Below are 11,385 nucleotides of genomic sequence, written 5' to 3'. Positions count from 1 at the left end.
AATAAAATCTGGGAGATAAGTGAAGACAAATGGTGGTGGACATTCCCAGAACCTGTGGCCCTCTATTTTGTTACTGAATTTTTAACAGTAGACGTTTTCTTAGCATTTGAGAAACTTGCTTGTTCCTTTCACCATTGCTAGAGGGTGTTTATGATACAACAGAACAAATAATTCCTGCACGAAATGGAATGAGCACATAGATTTGTGTGCATCTTAGATTCAATTTTTAAAACTAAATATTCAAATGATGTTCTGATAGAGTATTGTATTAGTGCTTTGACTTGCCAGGCACAATCTAATTTTCTTTTTATTCTGTCATCCCCATGGCCAATATCCATGTAACCCATTTCACAGCTTTGAACACTATTAAAAAAATTATTGTTCTTATTTTTGTTGATACTGCAAACTTAATCCTTTTCATTGCATGCTTACTGGATGTTTTCTGGAGACCTGCTGTGTTTATAAGAGAAACTGTGCAATAAAGATAAAAAAATCTGCTGCTGGTAGAAAAATAAATAGCAAATCTTGCATGAACTGGGGTTGCCTTGGTGGTGATATATTGGAGGAAGCAATTGTAAGCTTTCTTATCACAGTTTGTCCGTTTTGAGAGCAGTAAAGACAGGGAAGGTTTCTTCAGTCTTTAGTGAAACTAAAGCAAATTCAGGGAGGTAACATTAAAGCATTATATGTATCTGTTGAAACAATACAAATTGTTCTGTTGTTTTAATATAAACATAAATCTTGAATACATGTGTTACCAATGAACACTGATGTAAATGGCTCATAAATAGGTAATGTGCCAGAAATACCTGTATACTAATTTACCATGTGGAAGAAATGTGAAAACAGGCATCCCAGAATAAAAATACTTCTTCCCTTTAAATTTTGTAGAAAAATATTGTTGTTGTCCAAGGTTTACATGAATTAAAACAGAGTACAAGGAGTAAACAGTTATATAGGGAAGTTCAAATTAATGTGAATAAAATAATTTAAAAAAATAAAAATACAATAATGTAGAGATTTTTAAAAATTGCATCACTATATAGGGCACCTGTACTGGCTCTAGTTAGTAGATTACATACCCTTCAAACAGGTTTATTTTTAACTCAATTCAGATTCAGCCATTTCCATCTCTTTTTGTCCATCTTGTATCTCCATAAACAAACAGCATTCTTTGAAACATCACTATTGAACACACTACGTTATTCTTGAGATTTATTGTTATTTTGCTAATTTTGTCATCTATTCCTTTCTCTTTAAGGAGAATAGCTGGCTTGTGACAAAAATGTGAGTATGTACTACAATTTAATAATTTTTTTTCTTTCAATCTTCAGATTTCCTGTTCAAGTTCTTGGTCATAGGAAATGCTGGAACTGGAAAATCCTGTTTGCTGCACCAATTCATTGAAAAGAAATGTAAGTATGTGTGAAACACAGTAAGAGTTTTTTACTGCTTTGTACCACATGCTTTGTATCACTCGGTCTTGTATGTAAGTTCCTATAATTCTCTTGTTTGTGTAGGTGAGGATTTTGGCTAAGGATTTTGTTCAGAACCATGCTGTAAGTCTTTATTGCTCACTGTTTGCCTCTAGCCAGAAGCCTAATATGGAGCATTATGCCCTATTACTCTCAAATAAATATAACAGGATGGTGATGAACATACTGTCTTCTTGTGAGAAGTTATATCTTGCAGCTATAAGCTTCCCTAGATAAATAGTAGAGACTTGGATCTTTTAGAAAAAACAATTAAAATAAAGTTGAATTCCTTGAGTAGATTTAGAAAGCCTGTAGTATCTTTCTAAATAAATAGTCATGCTGTTGTCTTTGTTAAGGACTGTGTTCTGTGATAAATACTGGTAGAGATTCCATTGTGAATGATATTTAGAGATGAACAGATAATAGAAAATTTGCCGTCGGGGAGTGCATTTGGCACCATGATTAAACAAAACCAATATGCTTTTAGAAACCTTTGTAACTCTAAGGTGACTTATCTTTCTCAACAAAATGGTAACTCACCTTATCTCTTGAGGAAAACATTAGGATAATAATGTGTAAGCACTAAGGAACATGGCATCGTTCTATGATTGAACTTGAAACATGATGTTGCTTCTAGCAATGACAGTTGTGTGTTGCTGAGAATCTGCGGTACCAACATCAAGCTACTTCTGCTTTAAAGAAGTAGCAGCTCTTGCACATTCATGGACAAGACTTCTTTTTTTGTTCTGTTTTCCCATGAATTTTAAATTTAATTGGCATCAAAGTATTAGAAAACACAGTTGGAAAAAAAATGTACAAAGGGTATCTTGCCATTTATGGAAGTGAACTGGAACTTATTTAAGCAGGCCTTTCTAGTAGTAATTTTAAATTGAATAAGCTGTTCGAAAATTTAAAAAATGTTTATTTCTGTGTGCAGGCAATGTCCTTATGAGTGGGACTAAATTTGATGGTTCAGGAGGTAGTTAGTCATTTGATCACTGAGGAGTTTTGATTATACCTAAATTTGCTTAATGTAAAAACTAATTATTCACTTTAAATGTTCTCCAAATAAGTCTGGGTTTATTTCTTGTTTTTTTGTAGTCAAAGATGACTCAAATCATACTATAGGAGTGGAATTTGGTTCAAAGATCATAAATGTTGGTGGTAAATATGTAAAACTGCAGATATGGGATACAGCAGGACAAGAGAGATTCAGGTACTCTTTCCAGTCATTTTCTTAAGTGTTTGTTATTAAATGGTTGCTGTGGATGTTGGCTATTATTTACCCCTGCTTACAAATACTCATACTGTATGTGCCTAACTCTGTGTTTAGAAGGCCTTCTGTTGGTTGGAATAAGTAAATGCCAGGAAGTTGTAAGCTGTTCAAAATCTGCATGAAAACAATTGTATAGTTTTGTTTTATTAGAGGAGAAAAAAAACCAGTCAGATTTATTTGGGTAAATAACCATCTAGAAAGACTGAGGTATCTTAAGTTTCTTAAAGAAAAAGCAACCTATTTGTCAGCTTAGAACCACCAGTATACTTTTAATGCTATATTTTAATTGTATTCTACATCTGAGGCATAGGTCAAACTCAGTAAAAATCTGGGGTATTCCTGAGTACATTCACCATCAAATAGGGCATCAATTTTTTTTTATATTTTGGGGGGATGGACTGTGTGTGTGTGGAGTTTCTTTGGTCTGGGAGAGGGGGTGGTTAACAAAGCTGCGTATGATGGTAGAAGTCTGAGTGAGGGGCAGCAGTCCAGGTGAATATCCCCTACTAGACAACTTCTGTGGATATACCTCTGACTAGGTAAAGCTGGACAGTTGTATGTAGTCTTCATTAATGAGGTCTCTTCAGTTTGTTGACCAGATACCAGCTCCCAGTTCTGTATCTGGTCATATATTATGATGATACTTATACCTTCAGCAGCACACAGGTCATAATGGACTTTGAGAATCCCTGTGCAGCTATGTTTAATGAAAATCCTTCATCAAAATTCTAGTTGTAAATAGTCTGCTGCTGCACAGTTGCTAATGTTGTTGAAAAAACATGTTTTATTTTAAATATGGAAATGAGAATTCTGTTTTGTAATATAGATGGTGTTATTTTAACGCAGAATTTAAACAATGAAAGCACCACAAAAATGTATATCTGTAATTCTATTTCAGGTCTGTAACAAGGAGTTACTATAGAGGGGCTGCAGGTGCTTTGCTTGTCTATGATATAACCAGGTAAGAAAGCTAGCAGCTCTTTCAATTAATGCATAATGATTCCTCCCCAAGTACCTAATCCTCTAATGGACAATGGGCAAGAAGAAAAAAAAGCAGATTGAAAAAGTACTTCTGTTTCAGTGCATATTTAAGTTTTAGAACTGGCTTACGTGAAATATTGTGAATGTCAGAAATGTAAAGAATCCTAAAGGGTTAGACAAATACATGGGTATTGGCTCACCAGTAGCTGGTCTAATCATGGTGGACCACATGCAACTAGTGGCTCAGCAAGCCTTGCCACAGAAACCAAGAGGAGACTTCAGCCACCCTTAACGGAGGCAGTACACACTTATGTGTGGAAACTTCTAATTAGTATGCTGATATAGTAGGTCATTCTCTGGAGAAAATAGCTCTGCCTACACATTCCTTAACTGTATCCCAAAATTCTGTTAATCTCTGCATTTTATAATATTAAAATATTGTAGGCAGCCTAGTAAATCCTTACAATTCCACCTGAAATTTAAGTATCCCTAACATTCCAAGTTAAACAATAACTCACTCTGGTATCCCAAAATTTCACGCACAAAAGGCTGAAACTAGATTAAAGCTTAAAATTTTATCTTTTCTCAGTCATAGGGTGGTTTACGATTGTGTGTGTGTTTAGAGATTGTGGTTGATTTAATTTTGGTTTTTAAAAACTTAAGCTTTTAAATAATTTCATGAAGGAATTTGATACTCTTCCCAGTTCATCATTGGCATGTTGAGATGTGTAGGTGCCTTGCCTGACTAGCAGCAGTTTGTTGTTTGCCACAGATTTGTCATCTGAGTTTTGGTTCAGTGATCTGTTTGTGAGAAATGAGTGTGTTCTAATAGAGGATGTCATTTTCTACATAGCCGGGAGACCTACAATGCACTTACTAATTGGTTGACGGATGCAAGAATGTTAGCAAGTCAAAATATTGTGATAATACTGTGTGGAAACAAAAAGGATCTTGATGCAGATCGTGAAGTTACGTTTTTAGAAGCGTCCCGGTTCGCACAAGAAAATGGTAAGTAGTACAAAATCTTCATGTAGCATTCAAAGATGCATAGTACTTAAAATAGTTCAATTTTTTTGTGCAGTTAGGATGTACTTTGCCCACTGTACCTTGTCTACAGAAAAGAGTTCTGTCAGTGCAGGAGGCACAGAGACACAGTGCCTGCAGTGAAAACCACATGTACTATTTAAGTCTCATTACTGCTGATTCTTCCAGTCGCAGCTGCTGCTTAAAGAGTACCTTCTATATGGAGATATATTCCCTAGGGAATGTAACGCAACTTCAGGTATTGCCTTGCCTCCAAAGGGCTGAGGAGAAAATGAAGGACATGATTTCCTGTTTTTCAGTGTCTTATAGACTTAGATAATAGACAAGGTTGTATGGGGTGTGCTGCTGTTGGAAGCATTGAGTTTTCAATGAGTTTTACTCATAAGAAACTGAGTTTAATGCAGGGCATGGATCTAGAGGACTATTACCTGGTCTGTAGGACTCAGAATTTCCAGTCTGGAGACGTGTTTCTGTGGCAGCTAAAGCCAGTCTCGGTCTGAGCTTCTGTGCTGCAGTCCTGCCATCAGCAAAATCTGGTTTTGCTTTTATAAATCAGTTATAGTCTTTTCTACCAACTCTGGTTACTGACTTTGCTTTTGCATGTTAGTGCGAATCTGTAGGAAGTTCATTGGTTTCATGTGCTACTTTGCATGCACAGCCCAGGTTATTATCTTTGGATTCCAGCTTTCCAGGGTTGATACATAAATTTCAGAGGACATTTTTTTGTGGTTTTGCCATCAAAAGCTAATTTTTTTGGACCATGCTACCTGACTGTAGATCTCTGTAAGAATATTGCTCCTAGCTTTCATACTTTGAACTACTATATCTGATGTTCCAGACTTATTTTGAGATTGGTTTTTTTTTGGTGTCAAATGCAGAGCTGATGTTCTTGGAAACAAGTGCTCTAACGGGGGAAAATGTTGAAGAGGCCTTTGTACAGTGTGCAAGAAAAATACTCAATAAAATTGAATCAGGTAAATTAAGCTTTATATTCTTTTAAATTTTTTTATTTCATTTGAAAACTAAAAAAGTACACATGAAAATACTACTATTCAAAGTTCTCTAATAGAATTAACCCCAAACCTCCAAAATAGCATTGTAGTAAAATAACTCATTTGTTTTATAGCTGCTTCCCATAGGAATGGATGTGTTAGTGAGATCTGTGTATCTAAAAAGGGGTGGTGGTGTGAATTGTGGATGTTTCTACACAGTGTTTACCTTAGCAGTCAACTCTGAGTGCAGGTTGTACGTTCTGTGTGGGTTGCTGCATCCTACAAATACCAAGTGTGACAATGGGCAGAGTAAAAACCTAATATCAGGGCAGACATAACTTTTAATTCTGCTTCTCGTATGTAGCATGAAATGCAGTCAAGAGAATTTGAACAGAAATACTAAAAATTTCAAGGATGTTTCCTAGCAACTGTGTTTTTCTGAAGTGACCTTCCTGCTTCTTAGTTGAAACCATTTTTACTTTTACAGATCTAGAAATATACCAGAAGCTTCTCAGTGCAAGGAGACAGGCTTCTGTGTGTTAGGTGTCATTACAGCTAATTTGCATTCCAGTTTTCCTCTTTTCTAGCTGCTTGATATCTTCAAAGTTTTAAGTATTAGCCATATTGAAAAGTCTGTCTCAGATTCTAAATACATGTTTTGAATGCCAAACACTAATTTTTCAATGAAAATGTTACTTTCATGGGAGTTTCCTGATTACTGAATCAAATCAATGCCAAACAACAGCTTTCATTTTTAACAAACAAACAAAAAGAACCCAAACAAACCCAAAGCCCACATGAGAAGCAGTGTTTACTAGTTTCTCATGATACTTTAGTTCCATGACTGATTTAAAGAGGCATTACCACGACAGAATTAAGTCCTGTTTTCTGTGAACTGCTCCTGTTTTCTTTGTGCCAGCACACATGCACCGAATCATGGAAAAATGGAGATTGAAAAGAACCTATGGAGGTCTCTGGTCCAACCTCCTGTTTAAAGTGCATTGAGATTCAAAATGAGAGCAAGCTGCCCATGGCTTGTCAGGAACATTTTGAGATGCTCCAGGAACAGAGATTCCACAAGCCCCTCTGGGCAACATGTCCCAGCACTGAGCAGTTGCTACTGTTTACGTAGTCAGTCCCAGCCCATAGCAATGCTTGTCTGTGTTCCCTCGAAGGTGCAGAGCACTGCATGTGTAGTTGCTGAATTTAATGATGTCCTGTTCCTGTAGCTCAGCCAAGGTCTTTTCTGAATGACAGCTCTACCCTCAAGTGCTGTCCCTTCAATGCAGTGTCATCTGCTAACTTACAAAGGGCTCATCTGTGCACAATGAACCTGAATAAGTGATCTGAACTGTTCAGAGGGATTCTTGGTTGGTTGGTTGGTTGGCTTTTTTTTTTTAAGATTAAATATTTCTTATCTTGGCCAGACCACCATACAGCCATAAGAACACTTCTGAAGACTCAGGGTATAGAGGAAGCAGAAATGGATACCAGAAGTAGGAAAGGCTGATCATTTTCTCTGGGGACAGTTCTTCTGGGAATCCTTCTGTCAGACTGATCCATTTCTGTTTGGCTTAGTATCTACAGTACCATTTTCTTTGCAAATAAACCTCTGAAAGCAAGAGGTTTTTAGATGTGTTCTCAGAAAACATTTTGGACCTTTCTTTTGTTAGAAGTTGTACAAATACATTTCTTGTTGCAGCCTGACTCTGAGACAGTTTGCTTTGTCATTATGATTAAGGGCACATGGTTAAATTACAGGACAAAATGATTCAGGTTTGAAATTGCCTAAAAGCAAACAGAATTGAGATAATCTCTTCATAATTAGGTCAGAACATAATTATGCATTTTTTAATCTAATATTATTGGTTAATTTGGACTATATTATTTGCACATGATCTATGTTCTTGTCACCATTTTGTTTCTTATCAGGAGAATTGGATCCAGAAAGAATGGGCTCAGGTATTCAGTATGGAGATGCTGCCTTGAGACAGCTGAGATCACCACGTAGAGCACAAGCACAGAGTGCTCAAGAATGTGGATGTTAGAGAAACAAAACAAAAAATCCCAAATACTTACTTTAGATACAAAAGGTAAGGTTAGAAAAATCTCAGGGTGATGGGTAAATTACTGTCTTTCTTAAATGTGCTGTATTGAGTGCTTGGTTTTTTCACAATTAACCTTTAAAGTTACATAGAATCTATTGAAATAAAGCACAGTAAAATGGACTGGGTTTTTATACTTTCAATTTTTCTTCTCTCATCTGTCCACTAAAGCAAGACTAGTGCTTTTACTGAAGTGTTTCTAGGTCTTAGCTTACTCTTAAGCTATTATAAAGTCTTTTCTGAAAATATGAGGCTTAAACACTGGGACTTGAAAATTTAAAGATAACACTGGATTTCAAACTTCCACTGACTTTTATTCCCTTACTTAAAAGCAGCCTGAAGTTATTCTGATTCCTGTCTGCTGTTAGCAGAAATGTAAAAAGAGAATAGTGGTATTTGCTGCTTAAGCAGTGTTGTCATCTAAAGTAGCTGTTCTAGGGCTGTTTCAGCCTATGAAACAGGTTTACAGTCTTCCAAAGACATTCTTCAGAGAAAGCGAGGAAAAGATTTTTCCCTTTAGCGGTTGTAGGGGAAGAGACATAAAAGTCACATAACCTACTCCCAAGAGCAACTTGGTAGTTAGTCTTTCTTATAAACAGTTGTCCTTAAGACAGCTCTCACTGTTTGTTGGATTTTACTCCTTGCAGTATGCAGTGGCATGCTGTCTTTTCTCCCTGTGTAGTTAATTATTCTGATATAATTAATCTTTATTTCTGTAATACAAGGACAGTGATATCAAATTAAATAAGTACTGCAGGCACAGTTTCTGCATCATTTTTACTGTATTCATTTATCAGCTTGAGCAGTGCACACCAGCAGAAGCTTTATAGAATGTTAAATAAGGCAGCATATAATTTTACATGCTCATGTTTTGTTCTGTGTTCTGGGAACTTAGCTCCCAATTAAAGCTCAGAATTTTAACTAATGGATAAGAATCCTTGAACTGCCTTCCTCCCATAAAACACCATCCTTCAACTAAGAGACTGCTGGAAAAGGATTTTAATTTAGTTCAGCTTTTTTATGGCTCTACAGAAATGATTATTTATTGATCTTATTTCAGGAGCTGAGTTTTCAGATTGATCATATATGGGTAACTGATGGAGTTCTTATGTATTTTACAGCTGTCCTTGCAACTGGTGTTTGAAGAAACAGAAAAGCTTGAAGGCTATGCAGTTTTTAAAAGCATCTTTCCACTATCTACAAACAGAGCAGATCACTGCTGCCAGAAAGGTGTACCCTGTGGTGTGGGGCAGGAATGTGCACAACACACAAGTCTGCAAAGTGAACTTGATAGTTTGGACAATATTAAGACTTGTACCTGTATGTAAACATTTTCCATTACCTGTTTTTGTTCTTTCACCTCTAGTTTAAAGCATTGCAATGTACTGTAAATAATGTAACAGTAAATTTACAAAGCATGGTATACTTATGTATGCTGATAGAATGTTGCACTATGAGCAGTTTAATATTTTATTTTTTTATCATATAAACAAATTTAACTGAGGTAGGCTTTGTCACATTTGTTTGTTGCACAATAGTTTTTATTTACGACCTGAATTATAAAACCACTGGCAACTGTCAGTGAGAGATTGTTTTATTTTTTCCTACTTAGTTTGCCACATTCTAACAAGCTGTTGACAGGACCGATTCTCAATGTGTGAGATACTTATGTATGCTGATACATCCAGTTAGAAAATGAAAGTTAAAGCACAAGAGCATTGCAAGAATGCTACACAGAGTTATACCATCTTTCCTGAAATTAGGATTATGTTTGTTCCCATTGTTCTGACATTTTTGGTTCAAATGGATCTGAAAAGTATGCACCTTAGGTTTCTCTGAATTAAACAGAATTAAGTGTGCTTTGTACTTGAAAAGCCTGCGTTTAGTTTTAAAAAGACTGTTGGGTCCAAAAACTTTCAGGTTCTCTCTCTCCTCTGATTGTTGTATTTAGGATTGGCTTTGTTACATAACTGATAGCAATTATTCCCAAGAAGTATTCTCTTCCTGGTATGAGTGTGAAGTGTTTTTTGAAACAGCTTAACTGTGCTTTAACAAGAACATCAGAGAACTCCAAAGAAACTCGCCTGTCTTAATCCTCACTCAATTCAGTTTGGCTTTCAGAACTGCAAAAAATTACCAAAAGCAAGTCCTCTGGAGTCAAAGTGGGATGGAATTGTTTCCTCCACCAGTCCAAACAGCCCATTGTTAAGTGTGATGTGTTGTGTTTCTGCCAGAGTTGCATTGGGTGTTGGTTCGAAAACCCCAGACCAGTTCTAGAATGCTGGGAAAAGAAGAGGTACTGGGGAATCTGTTCCACCCCTCATCACAACCCAATCAGGTTTCTTGGCACACTGACAAAAGCTGAACACTTACTTACCAGCTGGGACACAGCACAAGTAAAGCTAAAGGTTGCTCTCCTATCACTATTACAATGGAGTGGTGTTGGCTGTTGATCAAAACTTCTTTCCCTTATTACAGTAGCAATTGAAAGGAGTAGAGGACTGTTACTTAATTCTGTTGCTTTTAAATAAAAATTTCAGGGGTTTGGCAGGGATTTTCTTGTACTTCTTCCTGTCCCTTTTCCTTTACGTAGAAGAATGGCCTCTTTTATATACTTGGTTCTTATGATCATTTTGGTCAAGTGTCTGCGGTTTAAGAAGTAGTAAGCAGTTTTATTCTTTCAGTAACTGTTTTAACCTGTCCCCTTCCTCCCTGGAAGGAAAGAGTAGTGTCATTACAATGAGTTTGGACATGTTTTTACCATTTTTTATTGTATACTCTTACTGTATACACATTAACCTTGTTAATGTGCATGCTTTGTAGTATCTCAGCCTTTTATGCTGCATATCTTGCTGACATTCTAAAAACAAACTTTCTAAAATAGCAACTCTGGAGAAATAACTGTTGGAAGCAATAGCTCTCACCAGTGCAAGCTCTATTGTTTACTATTGCTCCTCTGAGGGTCTTTTGTTTCTAAAAATAAACATCATGCCAATATAAGCCCTGGAGTAGATTTTAAGCTTTAGCATTATAGTTGACAGCAAACCAAACCTAGCTCACCTAAACAGTAAGTGATAAATAGGTTATTTATGTTTTTAGGGTAAAATTCTTACTTTACCAAAGCAAGATGGCTGGGAGTTTTACACAATATACCACCAGGTACCTGTGTCTGAGGATTCTTTGGATGTGGGGCTTTGGCTGTTCAGACCTATAAGAGATTTAAATGTCTTATTAAAGCCTGTGTCTTGCCTTTTAATGAGTCTGTTGGCCTACACTATTTCATTTAATGCTTGTATCTAGCACCAAATAAAGAATCCTTCTTGATTTTCTAGGTGTCTTACAGCAAATCCTATTACTTGCACAAGTTTTGTCTGCTAACTGAAGTCCATAACATGACGATCAGGCAACTCACAGTTAAGCCATCCTATCCCTTCTTCATATTCAACTAGGTACAGTGTATGGCTTGAGTACAGACCTCCCCTAAGTCCTATAAAAAGTAAATGATATAGAAA

The 11,385-nt window shown here is 36.3% G+C and overlaps 1 protein-coding gene across 1 annotated transcript; it reads left to right on the top strand.

The window, feature by feature from the left end:
- Positions 1–1,324: 1,324 nt before the first annotated feature.
- Positions 1,325–11,197, top strand: LOC108498568 (ras-related protein Rab-4A; the record flags this gene model as incomplete). The annotated part of the gene is made up of 7 exons (XM_017817440.1): positions 1,325–1,415; positions 2,577–2,691; positions 3,650–3,712; positions 4,586–4,740; positions 5,655–5,750; positions 7,701–7,861; positions 8,995–11,197. Coding segments are annotated over 6 exons (636 nt in total), but the record flags the coding sequence as incomplete, so codon positions are not given.
- Positions 11,198–11,385: the final 188 nt, after the last annotated feature.

This window comes from Lepidothrix coronata, unplaced genomic scaffold, assembly GCF_001604755.1.
Source record: "Lepidothrix coronata isolate B3197 unplaced genomic scaffold, Lepidothrix_coronata-1.0 Scaffold61, whole genome shotgun sequence".
Taxonomy (NCBI): Eukaryota; Metazoa; Chordata; class Aves; order Passeriformes; family Pipridae; genus Lepidothrix; species Lepidothrix coronata.
The sequence above is the reverse complement of the archived record's forward strand: the minus strand, read 5'-3'. Positions and strand labels throughout refer to the sequence as shown.